General features: G+C 47.5%; 3 protein-coding genes across 3 annotated transcripts; 1 reads left to right on the top strand and 2 right to left on the bottom strand.

The window, feature by feature from the left end:
* Positions 1-3,176: 3,176 nt before the first annotated feature.
* F4822DRAFT_60925 (putative ATP-binding cassette transporter protein) lies at positions 3,177-8,325 on the top strand. Its single transcript, XM_051463736.1, has 3 exons — positions 3,177-3,644; positions 3,722-5,745; positions 5,828-8,325. The coding sequence occupies exons 1-3, from the start codon at positions 3,321-3,323 to the stop codon at positions 8,229-8,231; spliced, it is 4,752 nt and encodes a 1,583-aa protein (XP_051309875.1). The 5' UTR covers positions 3,177-3,320; the 3' UTR covers positions 8,232-8,325.
* Positions 8,326-8,815: 490 nt separating this feature from the next.
* Positions 8,816-10,803, bottom strand: F4822DRAFT_418637 (trypsin-like cysteine/serine peptidase domain-containing protein). Its single transcript, XM_051459546.1, has 4 exons — positions 10,292-10,803; positions 10,002-10,216; positions 9,489-9,944; positions 8,816-9,368 (listed from the first exon to the last, which is right to left on the bottom strand). Exons 1-4 carry the CDS (start codon positions 10,480-10,482, stop codon positions 9,127-9,129), a joined length of 1,104 nt encoding a protein of 367 aa, XP_051309874.1. The 5' UTR covers positions 10,483-10,803; the 3' UTR covers positions 8,816-9,126.
* Positions 10,804-11,996: 1,193 nt separating this feature from the next.
* F4822DRAFT_60831 (uncharacterized protein) lies at positions 11,997-15,477 on the bottom strand. Its single transcript, XM_051463735.1, has 2 exons — positions 12,897-15,477; positions 11,997-12,846 (listed from the first exon to the last, which is right to left on the bottom strand). The coding sequence occupies exons 1-2, from the start codon at positions 15,241-15,243 to the stop codon at positions 12,308-12,310; spliced, it is 2,886 nt and encodes a 961-aa protein (XP_051309873.1). The 5' UTR covers positions 15,244-15,477; the 3' UTR covers positions 11,997-12,307.
* Between the last annotated feature and the right edge of the window lie 562 nt (positions 15,478-16,039).

Raw genomic sequence — 16,039 nt, 5'->3', positions numbered from 1 at the left:
TATTAGCGATGGTAGGATAAGACGACCGGATAGAACTCCGAGAAGTAGAGACATATCTATGAAATCTAGGTAAGGTGAAGGGTTTTAAATGGGACGTTTCCTAGACATGTTCTATGGGGCATGAAAGACGGATGTCAAACTATCGACGCAGGATGGCCGAGAGAGGGTGGGCCACGGCAGCGGCCGATGCCTTTGTGTTCCAAATACAGGTAGTTTTGCTCATTGTGGCTGGCGGGTGATGTGGTGTGTGACTGGCCAAACCCGAGCGCCAGAAAGCAATGAGTCGGCGACAGGGCGTCACCGTCATTATCGTTTGGGTATCAAGCGGGCGCTTACTACTTGACAACTCATAGTATAGACTTAGGCATTTAGGTAAGTTGATATTACTTTGACACAAATGATGATAATTCTCGACATACTCCCGATTATACCTACCTAGATGGGTATTTGATTATTGTGGGAGCTGGCTCTCGTGACGATTAGCTCAACGCCACTTATGATGGCTGGAAGCCATCGTACCACCACCATTCTACTCCTAGATTGGTAGGTTCAACCGCTCCCTCGATCTCACGGATAATTCATGCTTCCTCAAAATCAAACGAACGACTATACGTTGCCTTCATAGGTAGGTGTTTATTAGATCATGTCTTCCTTAACCAGGGCGATACGAGGTCAATATCGGTGAAACATGGTATACCATTGATACTCGCGATGCAACTCATTTACCTGCTAAGATATGGGCCCGGTCTGTACGGCGCCACTTCGTTTTGTTTGGTTATCTGTAGGGCGATACCAAGGTGTGTAATTTGCGGCTCACTCATCATCACCGCCATATCTCTACTGGAGATATTCATTTCTCTTGATATAATGTTTCCTCTCAAAGGCCGGCTGACGTTGGAAATCTTCAGCTCTTATGGCGAAATTGATGGCTTGGAATGACCAGCCTCGTGTTTTTAAAATTTTCGAAATCATCCGATCGCGGCTCTGCATCCAAGGAAATCTGCGATTTTGCGAATGGTGATCTTGGTAGCAAAGAAGCCAAATGGGACTACCCGTCAGCACTAATTCGCAAGTCGTCCGATTTGGAAAGCAATTCTCACTGGACGCTTATTGCCTAGGGAGCCCGCAGGATCGACTTGCGGAAAGGAAAAGATGCGAGCAAGCGGGCCGCTATCTAACCGCAAAAGCGGTGTGATGAATCTTCGGGCGTTCCATTGAAATGAAATGCCGCGACGTCCACTGTAGTAGGTAGCCATCATTGGTTGCTCACCTTCCCTTGACCGGAAACCTTCCGCTGGCTATGCTACACACTCGCCAATCTGGGGCAATTCTTTTGGTCGAGGCACGTTTGTGATACCAGGCTTTATAATTTATCAATGCATGGTGATGAGGTAAGGAAAACCAATTGTTGAATCCGGGGAACGGGTGACATTGACACACCCTATCGGGCGGATATATATTGGTGTTGTACTGAACGCTCAAGAAGCAGATGCCGAATGACTGTAATTCCGTGCTAAGTCTGAGGTGGGTAAGGTTAGGTATTTTAGTAGGTAAGGATTAGCTGACGTGATGCTTCTAGGTTTGGTTATCTGATCCAGTCATATATTATTATGATAATATATGATAATATATATGAATAATTGAAGGATTATACAACCGCAATTGCCTCGAATTATATCACTACATATGTATACGATGCAATACGAAGCGTTCTTTCTTCGACTTTTAAGTACATGTAGGATACCTAATGTCTCCGGGTTCGGGGACATCGAGGTTACTTATAAGGCAGGTACCATGTCCATCTCAACTACGGCACGCATGGCTACCCCACGTCGCTACCCTGTTCCAAAGGTACATATCGAAGGTACCATAGGTAGGTACATCGATGACTCTAATTTCTCCGGTTCGATGATTCTCAACTGCATCCTTCCAGTCTCCAGTTCCCCCCATCTAAGTCTTGTCCCATTTTCGCAACATTGAATGTAAGCTGACGCAAATCTATCGACAAAGCGTGGCCTATCTCTATGCACTCATTTGATCATCTGCTGTATCTTTAAGTTCTTTATAAGCTGAAAAGCAAGTTCTGAATTCCTTCGGTACGTTCGTTACTTGGAAAAGGGGCACTGCACTATACCCTAGATATATGTATGGCTCAGAAAATAACGACATCCACCTTACTGTAATGACTACGATAACCATATGGATGCCCTAACGCAGCAGAATATTACGTGTAAGTGGCCCGGGTTGGTTATTCAATTAAAATAGTCTATGATGACGACTTAAACGCTTGTTGTATTTTCGTTGTCACCATCCATCATCACGGTCCGTTACCTAACCTTGATCACCAACCACCTCATTATCCCTCCCTATACTTCACTATACATTTGCTAATTTTTCAACCAGTGACTACATGGTATTACCGCTACTCCTTACCCCCCCCCATTCAAAACTCACCTTCTAATTCTAGATCTAGCTAGACCCTGATTGTGACAAATTCTAATCCTTCTCCTTAGCCGCATTTGTTAAACCTCGTCAGACGAGGAATATCCACATAGATATTTACACCTAATCACTAGTCACTAGTAACAAACACACACCTCTCTCACACGGACATATTCTCCCTACGCTTTTCGGACCGTGCCACTCACACCGATAGTTATGAACCAGTTATCCTAAATAGGATACGATGCAGCAAGCTTCATCTCTTCAAAAGAGGTGGGGCAATTATGGCACCCAGATGTACATACGTCCGGGCGAATCGGGAGCCGCCTGTGACAAGAAATCCACCGCTATGTAGCAAGGGCATTCTTTCTAGGACTTGTTCGCCCAAACCCGCGCGTTAGTGACCCCGGTAGGTAGGGCGGTCTCCATTATGAAATCCCCTCCCCCCGGGTCACTCTCCGTTATGAAGGAGAAGAAAAAAACAGCCACTCACCCTATGAGTCAACCGGCAAGGTTCCTTTTTTGTACCAGCGAACCGTGCAAAGAAGTACTGACGAGGTACTGTACCTCATTCCCCATCATTGCATGATCAATGATGAGTGATTCATACTTGGGTTCAATTTCGAATGTTCTTTGTACTAAACAGAGACCTGGATTCGAAATTTTTCGGTCTTAACTAATGCGCCCTAGGGTTTATCTCTTTTTCTACCCCAAATGGTCTGCAGATTAATTCGAGAAAAACATTTGAAGCCGCATTGGTCCTGTTTCGTCTCGTCGCGCTTCTCTCTGGCGCGCTATTCGCCGCGTCTAGTCAGGGAGGAAATCCTAGCTCTAGAACCCCGGGCTTAACTCCGAATACATTGAATATCACCAACACCATGTCTGACAAGACAACAGTGATCGTGACTTCAGCTGTTGGCTTGGGTGCTGTCGCGATTTTAACTGTTCCCGCCGCCCTAAATCTAGGTAGACTGCGTAGTCGAGGATCGAAATATGCGACCGGCATCTATGAAGATAAGGATGGTAAAAGCACGCCAGAGGCCGTCAAGGCCTTCAGCGCCAAGATCCCCAAAGCCGCCATACTAATCCTCTCACTGATCGGTCTCGGCCTGTCGATCGCGCTCGCTGTCAACTCGACGTTGGACAGACAAAGCATAGAAGGTGGCTTATTCCTCGGGAATTGGTTGGGCGTTATAATCTCGGTAAGCTCACTGTTACACAACAAAACCCTGAAACCGTCAGATTATGGACTGACACAAGCTGTTACACGTGTATGCAGGCTCTTCTGACCCTACAAGCGGTCAGTATCGTATCCAGCCGAGATTCGGTCGCTGCTTACGACTTAGGCGCATGGTCTTTTCTTTCGTGCATCATTCTAATTGCCGTTCTCGCTATTCATGATAATGGCGTAGCAGCTACACTCCTAAGGCAACATGTCGATGGGATTTTTACTATACGTTTGGCTGAACTAGTTGCGGCTATCTCCTTGGCTGTTGCTAGCTTATCACTTCCTCGGCGACCCGATGTGTTCCTCGATGGCCACCCCGTCGATAGGCTGTACACGGAATCAGCATGGAGTCGATTCAACTGGAGCTGGCCTGTCTATTTACTTCGCAAGGCTACAAAGAAGAATAACCTCGACCTAGAGGATCTTCCTAGGCCGGATCATTACACAAGGTCTAAAGAGACGACTGCCGATTGGGAAAGCCGTGGATTCACAGGTCCACTATGGATCTCTATTGTCCTCGCCCATAAATGGAATTTCGCAATCCAATGGATTTTGACCATAGTCACTGCCTTTCTAAATTTGGCACCCCAGTGGGTTGTCCTACAACTGCTGAACCTACTAGAGCGACGCGAAAGCCACGAGCGCGTTAGTTATGAAGCCTGGGTCTGGGTTATCTTAATCGCCGTAGCTATCCTTATTCAATCATGGGTCGAGGCATACGTCTATTGGCTTTCATGGGCCCAACTTTGCATTCCTATTCGAGCGCAATTGTCGGCATTGATTTTCCGAAAATCTATGAGACGTAAAGATGTCAAGGAAGCCACTAAAAAGCAGAAAGCTGCTGCATCAGAATCAACCGAGCCGAATATCGCCGGGCAAATGGGAGAGGCATCCGGTACTGACAGACCAGATATCGATGAATTCGAAGAAGACTCGGACGAGCAGATCAGGAAAAGCAAGCAGAGTACCGTTAATCTAATAGGTGTAGATGCCAAGCGGGTATCTGATTTTGCTGCATTCAATAACATCTTCCCTGGTAGTCTCTTCAAGTTGATCGTATCGCTGCTCTTCCTCTTGGATCTCCTTGGTTGGAAAGCCCTTCTCGCGGGCTTTTCGACAATGCTTGCCGTTACTCCTATTAACATATATTTCTCGAAGAAGTATTCGGATGCTCAAGATCGTTTAATGAAAGTCCGAGATGAGAAAATGGAGGTCGTTTCGGAGGCTCTTCAGGGGATTCGTCAAATCAAATTCTCCGCCCTTGAGCCGCAATGGGAAAAGAAAATCGGCGATGTCAGAGAACGAGAATTGTCATGTGTTTGGAGCGCCTTTATGAACGATGTTATGCTAATCGGATGCTGGATTACGAGTCCGATTATGCTTGCAGCCGTGGCTCTTGCCGTCTACGCAGCCTTATATGGTACTCTTACACCCTCGGTCGCATTCGTCAGTCTTGGCGTTTTCAAGGCACTCGAAGTTACCTTATCTGTTATTCCCGAACTAACGACCGATCTTGTCGATGCTTGGGTTTCGGTGAAGCGAATGGATACGTACTTAAGGGGCGCGGAGATTTCTAAGATAACTAAAGAGGCTGACGAGGTTACCTTTGACGAAGCATCCATCGCTTGGCCCTCGGATAGCCAAGAGGAGGATCCCGACCGATTCGTTTTACGCGATATTAACATCATATTCCCCAAGGGCGAACTATCGATCATATCAGGGAAGACTGGAAGCGGGAAGAGTTTGTTGTTGGCTGCTATCTTAGGCGAGATTGACATTCTCAACGGGTCTATTAGCGTACCACGAGCGCCCTCTCAAGGACACGACCAAAAAGCTAACAGAGACAACTGGATTATCCCTGGTGCGATTGCGTTCGTCGCGCAAATACCATGGATCGAGAATGCGACCGTCAAAGAGAATATTTTATTCGGTTTACCTTATGATGCGTATCGATACAACAAGACTATTGAGGTTTGCGCTTTGACAAAGGATATGGAAATGTTCAGCGATGGAGAGAACACGGAGATCGGCGCAAATGGCATCAACCTAAGTGGTGGACAGAAATGGCGAATCACGTAAGTCAATTATCCTTCGCATTGATGCAATTGGATTAGACTCCAACTCTTCTGTGATCAACTACTAAATAACGCTATATAGGCTAGCCCGTGCGATTTACTCTCGCGCAGGAATACTTGTCCTAGACGATATCTTCAGCGCAGTCGATGCTCATGTCGGTCGTCATATCTTCGAGAAGTGTCTAAACGGCGAGCTCGGTGTTGGTCGAACGAGAATTCTAGTTACGCACCATGTTGCCCTATGTGAACCAAAAACCAAGTTCCTTGTCGAATTGGGAGATGGTCGTGTGTTGAATGCGGGATTTATCTCGGAATTAGAACAAACTGGAACTCTGGATCAGATTAAGAGTCATGAGCAGACGGACCAGGAAATTCGGGATGATGAGGGGTCGACCGCTATTAACTCCGAAGAGACGTCGCAAGCCGATGGTGAACCGAATGGAGAACCGAATGGAGAGCCTTTAGCTAAGGTCCCCTCGAAAGCGCAAGCACGCAAATTTGTCGAAGAAGAAGCTCGAGAAAAAGGAGCCGTCAAGGGCAAAGTCTATGCAGCATACCTAACGTATAGTGGGTCATGGTGGTTCTGGGGCGCAGTTGTTTTCCTCTTTCTATTCGTACAAGCCTTAACTCTAGGTCGTTCATGGTGGCTACGGATATGGACGGGATCGTATAACGAGCACCGGGAGACTACTCAAATACAGATGGAGGCCCAGGCGTATCCATATCAGTACGCCTTACAACAGTTTACAATGGATACGATGGTCCGACCAATGGTTAAACCCGACACTAACAGCCTAACCTTCTACTTAGGCATCTATGTCTTCATCTCGACCTTTACTTCCCTTGTCTCAACTTTCCGGTACTACTACGTATTCCGTGGCTCAATACGCGCTTCCAGACAACTTTTTTCCAAGCTCAACTTTACGGTGCTCCGAGCGCCGCTCCGATGGTTAGACACGGTCCCTCTTGGTAGGATCCTGAACCGATTTACGGCTGATTTCCACTCGGTGGATACTCACATGGCGTACTCGATGGCGTTTGCCGCAAGTGCACTCCTAAACCTCGTGGGAGTCATCGTCGCTGGTCTATTCGTCTCTCCGATAATCATAGTTCTAGCGTTCATCCTGCTCTTAATTTCTGCATTTTATGCAATCCGCTATCTCCACGGAGCTAGACCGGTCAAGCGACTCGAGTCGATTACCAAGTCTCCCGTATTTGAGCAATTCGGATCGGCCTTGACCGGTGTCCAGACGATTAGATCATTCGACAAGAGCCAAACTTATATCGAGCGCATGTATACGAAGTTAGACGACTGGACCGTAGCTACTTGGCATCTTTGGCTATTCGTCCGTTGGATGGGATGGCGCATGGCCGTAGTTGGAAGTTTCTTTGCTTCATTCGTTGCTATTCTCATCCTTGTGGCACCTGAGATCGATGCGGCACTTGCCGGGTTTGGATTGGCGTTCGCCCTCGAATTCTCGAACCACATCATGTGGACCATTCGCCATTACGCCAACGTGGAACTCGAGATGAATGCCGCGGAACGAATTGTGGAATACACGGAATTGCCAACGGAAAGCTTAGGTGGTGCTAGTCCACCCGCGGCTTGGCCTACAGAAGGACGTGTTGAAGTGAATGACCTTGTCGTTGGCTACGCAGATGACTTACCTCCTATCCTAAAGGGCCTTAACTTCAGTGTCAAGCGAAATGAGCGTATTGGTGTGGTAGGACGAACCGGTGCAGGCAAATCATCCCTAACGCTTGCGCTGTTCCGTTTCCTTGAGGCACGGTCGGGAAGTATCCACATTGACGGAGTGGACATTTCCAAAATCAAGCTACACGATCTACGCAGCCGACTAGCCATCATACCACAAGACCCGGTCCTATTCAGCGGCACCGTAAGATCGAATCTCGACCCCTTCGATAACCATTCCGACGCTGAGCTCTTCGACTCGTTAGCACGTGTGCATCTAATCTCCGAGGACGGGAATGAGACCGGAAATGGCCCCACACCAACAGGCACGCCCGGAACATCCACCCCGACATCGAGTACCGGCAGTAAGAAGAACACGAACATCTTCCGCAACTTACTCTCACCAATCTCGGAAGGAGGCCTAAACCTATCGCAAGGACAACGTCAATTACTCTGCCTAGCGCGCGCCATCGTATCGCGTCCCAAGGTCATGGTACTAGACGAAGCGACAAGCGCCGTGGACATGACAACCGATGCGCTTATCCAACGCAGCATCCGCGAGGAATTCGGCGATAGTACACTTATCGTGATCGCGCACCGTCTAAGTACAATCGCCGACTTCGATCGTATCTTAGTCCTAAGCGACGGAAAAGTGGCTGAATATGGTACCCCGCGTGAGCTATGGGAGATACAAGGTCCCGAGGAAGAAGGTGGGTTGGGTATGTTCCGCGCTATGTGTGAGCAGAGTGGCGAGAAGGAACATTTGAGACAGATTGTTTATGGGGAGGTTTGAGAATGTTACGAATTAGGAGATAGGTTAGTTAGAGAATTTTTAGAAGGATATGAGGAAAATGGCCTGGTTTGGGGGACATGAGGGATACGTACCTTGGTCTCCTAATGATCGGGATGCCTGTGCATGAGGAATTATGAAAATGGGGAGATAGAATGGAAAGGATATGAATTCAGGATATGTTAGGGATTTAGATGGTACCTGACGACATGGTAGTAGAGCTAAGTAAGCTAGCCACGTAAAGGTGCTTATTTGCAGAGGCAATAGAATTATATTTCCAGTACCTAGGTATGCGTAATAGTATACCTACTACGAAGGTCGCGGCCAAAAGTTTAGCAGATTCGCTACAGGATCTAAAAGGCAATACTGGAGACAGGGCCTTGTCTAAACCATCCATAGTATAGATGTATCTGATTGCCTAATTTTCACTGAAGATACATATTTCTAATGATTTTCAAGTACCTTCTGGGTAGGTAGGTTGTTGTAAAAGGAAGAGGGGAGCTTTAAGTATTGTTTCATATAAATCAAGCGATAAGATACATATTCCTTTGCAGCAGTGGAGGTTGAGCCTGGCGTGTTGTAAATGCACTATGAAGTTGGCGTTTTAAGCCTCAGCTTCTAGGGCTTATTAGCGGACGTAGGCCCTATATTCACAGTGGACTTGGGCACAATGTACTTGTAAGATGCACAATATTTATGCGCTGTAAGTAGACACTATTTTGGCGATGTTCCAAGTCTAAAGAAGCTAAGCCCCTAGCGTATTTAGGTGTATAAATCCCCTAAGCCCTAGCGATTCCACCTTTATCCATGTTTCCCGTCTATATAGAATAGTTGAAATGCCAAAACCCGACCCAGCGTAACGCCATCTAACGCTATGCCCTCAATTACCTCCCAATTTTTAATGTTTATACCAAGCATATACAACGCCGTCGGCACCCTGAGCCCCGATAAGCTCAATGCTGATGTTTCGCTGTTGTTCGGGTAGTGTAGCATCTAGGATAGGCACACCGAGGATTCGGAGGAAGGGGACGAAGTCGTTACCGTTGCGATCAATCGTGACAGCTAGGTTGATCCCGCAATAGCCCCAGTGTAAAGCGATGACCTGCCCTGAGGCATCAATGAGTGGGCCGCCGGAGCTTCCTATGATGTTGTGAGCAAATCTAGTACTTCGATTTTAAATAGTGGGGGTAGGGAAGGGGGGAGTTGGGGGTCCTTCAACGTAGAGAAGCTTTCGACGTAAGGGAATATGTCCTCACATACCTTTCTCTGTATCGCCTTTATGCTCGAACATCTTTAAGTTTTGATTATACGTTAAGGGGGCTTTGCTCTTGTATAATGGTCCACTTGATACAGATCTGTCCGTCTTTCCAGGGAACCCGAAGGCGAGAGTATCAATTGTGCCTTCACTTATCAAGGGACTTTGACAGTAGGCGAGAGGTTGGACAGTATGAAATGGACAGTCTAGCTTTATAAAAGCCATATCGTTGACACCCGAATTTGTAGCGTACCAGTTACCATTGAAGGCAATGCAGATGCCGTGACGAGATTCGCTCGTAACACTTTCCCCGACGGTAACACGTACGGCGGTAACATGTGACTGGCCGGACTCGGAAAGCAAAACATGGCCGGCAGTAACAACAATGTTACCGTAGATGACAGCCCCCGTACCAGAGTAGCCGCGCTCACTCCCATTCCAGGTCTCAATATAAGCCACAGCTATACCCACTGTCAGAGATTGCCGATAGTTGGAGTGACGCAAGTTTCTATACATACCGTGGGCGACCATCCCCGGTTGGATTTCTTCCGTGGCAACTGATTGGAGCCTATTTCCATACTGTAAGATAGCTTCAGGGGCTGGGGACCCGCGTGGAGGCAAGTTGAGGGGAACTACGAAGGCCGTGTTTTCAAAGTGAAGGCGACGACGTTCAATAAACATTTCAGGCATGTGCATACGGCGGCGACTAACAGCGCCTTCATCCTCGCTAGGCCTAGGGATGAGTATTAGCTTTCCTAGACACAAGCGGGCCGTGTAGTTAGGATCAAATAAGAGCAAAGAAGCATACCACATAGCTAACTTAGTTGTAACAAGGGACGTCACGGCTGCAGGTTCCAACGTCATAAGGTCGTTGGTCGACGGCCCAGGTTGATTGTTGAGTGCGGTGGACATAGTTGATACAATCAACAGGCAACTACTTATATCAATGCCCTGCAACGGGTAAACCAGCAGTGTAAATGTCTTCAAAACAAAGACCATTGGGAGTGTTCGCAAGGAAAACAGAGTAGAGTAGATGGGTTGAGGGTGATGCTTGTAGGTCCTATATACCTACAATCTCAGTCATCTCTTCCACTTAAGAAGCCGCCGAAGCCCCTCTGGCGGTCAAAACCCATTGCTAATTGCCGGACCATTGGTGTCGAAGCTGATTTGACACGAGGTCAGGGTTTACAGGTACAAATTCAAGGTAAGATCCGGGAGCTATTGGCTATATTTCGATATCGAAGTATTTCTGATTTGGAAACCATTAGATATTTGGTCGAAGTGAGTAGAAATTCCCGTTATTTTCAATGCTAATGCACCTCCCCCACCAACCCAAAAATGAAAAATCGGGGCGGTTCCTGCTTTTTATGCTGTGCTACCCCGTAACAGAGCTCACCGTGCGATCAATACGATAATTTACTGTCCAAATATGATTATGTCATAAGCCCATAAGACACCAAATTTCTGCGATGCAGGCTGCGCTACGTTTCAGAGTTCCGAAGTTTTGAGCTTTGCAATATTCATGAGAGCGTAGAGAGAAGTACAAGTATTTGTTATGTACTTGTTTCCTTAGGTTATTGTGTCGTTTTTTATTTTACTGCATTTTCAGGGTGGAAGTGTCTAATAAGGGTTGAAATTGCCGGTTTTTATTCCAAGTCAGCAGCCAGCCAGTCTGAAGCCCTGGGGCGCAACTGGTGTGGCTCGAGAGGTGCTCGCCGTCGCGAAGAGAATCGTAGCCTTGTGGCATTGATCAATCGTCAAACGGTATCATTGTCTCGCCCACCCGTCCATTTCCCTATGCGAGTTTTAGAAACTCCGAACTCCTATCGCCGATAACTGCCCGCCAAAAGCAAATCGATCCCCTCATTTTTCATTTCATTTTTCCATGTCCCATTTCATCTCATTTCCCATTGTGCAACGTTCAATTCTTTCCTTTCTCTTTTTACAATCCGGTGTCTTTTACGTGCAATCCTTATGTACATCTTCCTCCCCCGGAGTTCCGCCCCAAAGCTCAAAAAGAACCAAGGCCTCAAAACGTAAAATCTCGCCTTTTCACATCGACCTTCACGATCGATTGACCACCCTCATCCTATTCATTGTCATAAGACAGTGGCAGATCATCCAAGGATTAACTTATGACGCCATATCCAGCAACCAAAGCGCGAGGACTACAAATGCCCCAAATCAACGAAGGTATAGGTGAAGCGCACAGACGTCGTATTGTCCTTCACCTAGTATAAATCAAGCGCGATGAAGAAGGTGCAAGTCCCAGGCGTCCCAGGCCGGGTGTAAACTCAGCGCATCGAGAGAACGTCCAATATCGTACCACCGAAGAGTCGGATGAAATCGTCGGTAGTCTCATCAACCATATGCCCCGCCGCAACGTTGGGGTCAATTGATGAGAACGCAAGTGTGAAAAAATGTCGCGATCTTGAAAGCATCGCGAAATTGCCGATAACAAAATGTCAGCAAAAGCCCCCAGCGTCGCCAGCCTTTCTGCGTCTGCAAATTATATACATGCCCTCAATCATTCCTTTTTTGTACCGCGCAATTTTGTCAATAGCATTGTGGACCGTCGTATTTAATTACTCAAATTTTTTGATGCCGCAGCAGAATTAGAAAAACCAGTAACCTCAAAAGCCGAAAATCTGAAGGCTGCAAATGCGAAGAGAAAAAAAAAAAAAAAGCTGTCGCAGAAGAAGTGAAAAACATTATAGCTAGCTGAAAATCATGGGCGGTAGTCGTGATTGTTATTCGTCGTCTCCGAGAAGTTTCAGTACATATAGAGAGCCCTAGCTCCTGAGTATCCTGAATCATGAAAAACCTAAGGTTTCTTGGTGTAAACAGCAATAACTGCCGAGACGATGATGGTGTAGAGGCAGCACTGGAAGAGGAACGCATTTCGAATGAAGTTCCTCTGCTTGATTGTTAGTCGGCGTACCTCGCCACGAGTGTAAGAAGTGAGACACTCGTTAAACTTCCCAGCAAGCACAAGGACAGCAATGAATGGGAAAAGAATGCCCAGTATAGCCATCAGGATGAACCAATACTTCCTACGTCGACAGCTATTCTCGGAAATGTGTACTTCCGCCAAGGCTTCTAGTGCCCCAGCGCTCAGTCCACTCTCACTTTCAGCGAAATGGCGAACTACAGTTTGGTCAGTGCCAATTCTACGGCCCTGCTTTCCTGTGGACATTAATTGTGGCTTGTATCGTTCAACCCACGAGCGCTTTGCCACTCTAAGGCCAGTCTTGCTAGAAGCGGGTGTTGTGGGGGAACTATTCTGGCCTAAGAACTTCTTCGGACGACTCGATGCGGGTGTGAGGCTCGGTCCGCTTGTTGCGGAGAAGGGAGAAGATAGTTCTAATCTATATTAGCCGTAGTCACTGCAGATACGTGATATTAGGTCTTACCTTGAAAGATATCCAAATATGAACGCCTGTTTCCAGGACTCAAATCTATAGACGGTTCGGGCGCTGCACGGCCTCGCCTAGCATGAATCGGAAGGGGAGGCGAAATCGGACTGGAGTCTTGGAAAACTCGGTTTGATGTAGAACTCATGGCGCGCTTATACCGAACTCCCGCTGGTTCAGTTTCGTCAATTTCGCCGCTCTCTCGCTGCTGCTTTTTCTGACGCTGTGCCTGGTCGAGAGGGATAAGTTCAAAGTCGAATTTAGACTTCGCGGAAAGGGAAGGCCCATCCATTGACGACATAGTTCTACTTGCGAGTTCTGCTTCTTTCTCAGCACGCCACCAATAACCGTTGCGAACCGGATAGTCTTCGTCGACGTGTCGCTTCTCATATTGTTTGCCTTGTTCGGCTCGTTTCCCGCGTCGGTCACTCGGTGCGAATTCAACATCTTCTGATGAGCTAGGTGGTTGTAGGCTGCTAGGGGAGTATAGCCCCACCTTTCCGAGTTGCCTATCCCCGTCACGATGGTCTTCACTTTCTATTCTTTGTAGCCCGGCACCTTCTAGAGAACCCTGGGCTTCGGGGGTTGCTGAGCCAAATCCATAATCGGAAGCGGAATCACGAAATTCGTATTTGGACTTACTGGTGCCGTTAACCTTCGATTTGAAGTTCCCGTCTAAATCCGCTTTTTTGTAACTTTCAGCGCGAGCAAATGGGTTTGATAAACCTCGTGTAAGAGAATTTCGCACTCGGTTGGCGACAGGAATCTCCTTTGTTCTAACGGAGAACCAGCGTGTCGAGTTATCCGGATGTACAACAGCGCGATTGGGCTGGTTCTTGGGAAGGATTATCCTTTGGTTAGTATCCTTTAGGGTCTGGAGCTCATATGACTCTGGTTGGCCTTGGCCGACAGGATGCTGAATAAACCGCGCTCGTCCGTTGGACTTGCCAGGCCACTTGCCTTCGTCGTCAGCGTTAAAAGAATCGGCAACGCTGCTTCCCGTAACCTTGAATACGGGTGAAAATGGGTTGGTATCATCATGGATATCAACCTCGCTAGTTGCCTCCGTTATCCAGTCTCGACCGCCGGTAGAATCCCTGAGCGGGAACTTATCGGGCGGACTATCGGGTTGACGGTTATCATGCACACTAGTTTTATATCCCAATGGTGCCGCAGCTCGTTGGAAATTCGACCCCCGTCGCCGCTTACTTTGCAATCCTGCAGCGAGGTTGTTCTGAGGAGGGATTGGAAGCTTCCTTTCTAGCGCTTGTGCTGGTTGTGCGCGATCATAGAAACTGTCCTCTGGCGTTCCAATGGTAGCGCCGCTACCCTCACCAAGCTTGCTTACTCGTCTTAGAGCCTGACTAACCTCCTTTTCCTTTGTGTTGCGTAAGGCAATTCTGTAGTTTCCCTCGTCGTACTTGAACGGATCATCACTCGATTCATACTTAATGTCAGGGGACGATCCAAAGTCGCTATAGAACTCGTCACTGTTCTCCGGATTGAATTTCTTCGGCGGGAGGCGTAATGGTGAAGGGAAGAATGGCTTGCGAACCTCAAGCTCATTGGCCTGTGCATCAACATTAAGTAGATGCTGTGAATCGGATATGGTAGTAGTGGCGGCTAGAGAACTACCTTGGGTAAGGTCAAATAAGGATCTTGATCGTCGATGGCTAAGGCGCAGGTCCCTTGTGGGGCTCTCAGGGAGATCAGAGGGCGGAGAGCCGACTTGAAATCGACGATGGCTCACAATACGACCTCGCTCCTCTTCGCCACGGAATCCGCATCGAGTAACAGCTCCATCCCGAGTGGGAATGTCTACATTATTAGCAGGGGAAGAGCTCGCGTAGTCATCAAAAATCTTCTCCACTGTGTTTGCAGAAGTATCGAGAGGCTCGGTGGCCTTAGATTCTGTAGCCTTTTGTTTCAAGACTTCCGTCAGCTCATCTATATTTTCCTTAGCGAGGGCCATGTCCATAGCTGTAGGTGAAGATGGAGGAAGAGTGCGCGGGTGGTCCGTCAATGACCTTCCAATTGAGCCGTTGGTACTTGAAACCGCGACATCATGTGGTGAAGCGGCTGGTCCATTCGATTTGCCTCGGGAAGTCAAGCTGGCAAATTCCTTATGTAAGTTATCCCGGCTTGATTCGACCTTATTAGACGTCTGCTGCGAATTGCTGCCATTCGATGATTTCTTCAATGTAATTTTTCTGAAGGCTTCATCGAGATCACTGAAGAACGGAGCCCGGTGGGTCGCGCTTTGAGGAAGCTTTAAAGGCGCTTGAGAAGAGCTTGTCTGCGGGGAATCAGGTCGTTCGTGGCCCTCGTCCTGGCTTGGAGTCATCATTGAAGGAAGTAGCTCTAGGATAAGACGTCAGCCAAATAATGAGAAGTGACGACATGATACATGGGAGGAAACTACTTAAACAGAAGGCGAAATGACGGATGTAGACAGAATATGGAACAATTATATTCAAGTAAAGGAAGCGCAAACATAAGACGCATGGCAGGGCAGGGGAGGGCAGGGCGAGGTAGATACAATGCAATGCGATGCGATGAAACAACGACACACTTAGGGCCTAGAAGGAGGAGGATGAAAGCGCAAACATAACCAGATTGTATCGCACATACCTGACTTCGACAAGTGCTTGGTAATCCGAATTATATGACAAGCGTTGCTGAACGAAGTATGGCAGCGCCAATCGTCCTTCCTTCCAAGAAAGGGGGGCGCAAGGTGTCAGAGGAAGAATTGAGAAAAACCCAATTGATAGCTGAAATTTGTTTAACGTTAGGAATGAAGTAAGATACAATAACGATAGGGAAAGAGAAAAGAGGTTGTGGAGAATAAGGATAGATTGTAGGGAAACTAGTATGCGTACTTTAGGAAAGTTGTGAAGAGGAGAGAGGTGTTCGTCGCAATAGAGTGTGGTGAGAAAGTTGAGTAGGGGTAAGCTCGCATAGTGGAAGAAGCTGGGATATGGTTGCACTTACCTGGATGTACGGTGCGGACGTCGGATTGCGATTTCGACACGTTCCTATTGGTCCCTAAAGAATGGTAAACGTAAACGTTGTGTGTTGAAAAGAAGGAAGGAGCCAGTAGCTCGTAGCTTCCAAATGGGTGGATATTGAGAAATATCTCGAGG

The sequence above is a fragment of the Hypoxylon trugodes genome (assembly GCF_022578975.1).
Source record: "Hypoxylon trugodes strain CBS 135444 unplaced genomic scaffold F4822scaffold_10, whole genome shotgun sequence".
Lineage (NCBI taxonomy): Eukaryota > Fungi > Ascomycota > Sordariomycetes > Xylariales > Hypoxylaceae > Hypoxylon > Hypoxylon trugodes.
Note: the sequence above shows the minus strand (reverse complement) of the source record. Positions and strands in the feature narration are given on the sequence as shown.

Excerpts from the sequence above, each read along its gene's own strand:
- F4822DRAFT_60925 (XM_051463736.1), top strand. The coding sequence starts at position 3,321 with ATGTCTGACAAGACAACAGTGATCGTGACTTCAGCTGTTGGCTTGGGT. Across the intron at positions 3,645-3,721 it reads GGTTGGGCGTTATAATCTCG|GCTCTTCTGACCCTACAAGC; the intron begins GTAAGCTCACTG and ends ACGTGTATGCAG. Across the intron at positions 5,746-5,827 it reads GGACAGAAATGGCGAATCAC|GCTAGCCCGTGCGATTTACT; the intron begins GTAAGTCAATTA and ends AACGCTATATAG.
- F4822DRAFT_418637 (XM_051459546.1), bottom strand. The coding sequence starts at position 10,482 with ATGGTCTTTGTTTTGAAGACATTTACACTGCTGGTTTACCCGTTGCAG. Across the intron at positions 10,217-10,291 it reads ACAACTAAGTTAGCTATGTG|GCCTAGCGAGGATGAAGGCG; the intron begins GTATGCTTCTTT and ends ACTCATCCCTAG. Across the intron at positions 9,945-10,001 it reads ACCGGGGATGGTCGCCCACG|CTGTGGCTTATATTGAGACC; the intron begins GTATGTATAGAA and ends CAGTGGGTATAG.
- F4822DRAFT_60831 (XM_051463735.1), bottom strand. The coding sequence starts at position 15,243 with ATGATGACTCCAAGCCAGGACGAGGGCCACGAACGACCTGATTCCCCG. Across the intron at positions 12,847-12,896 it reads ATATTTGGATATCTTTCAAG|AACTATCTTCTCCCTTCTCC; the intron begins GTAAGACCTAAT and ends AATATAGATTAG.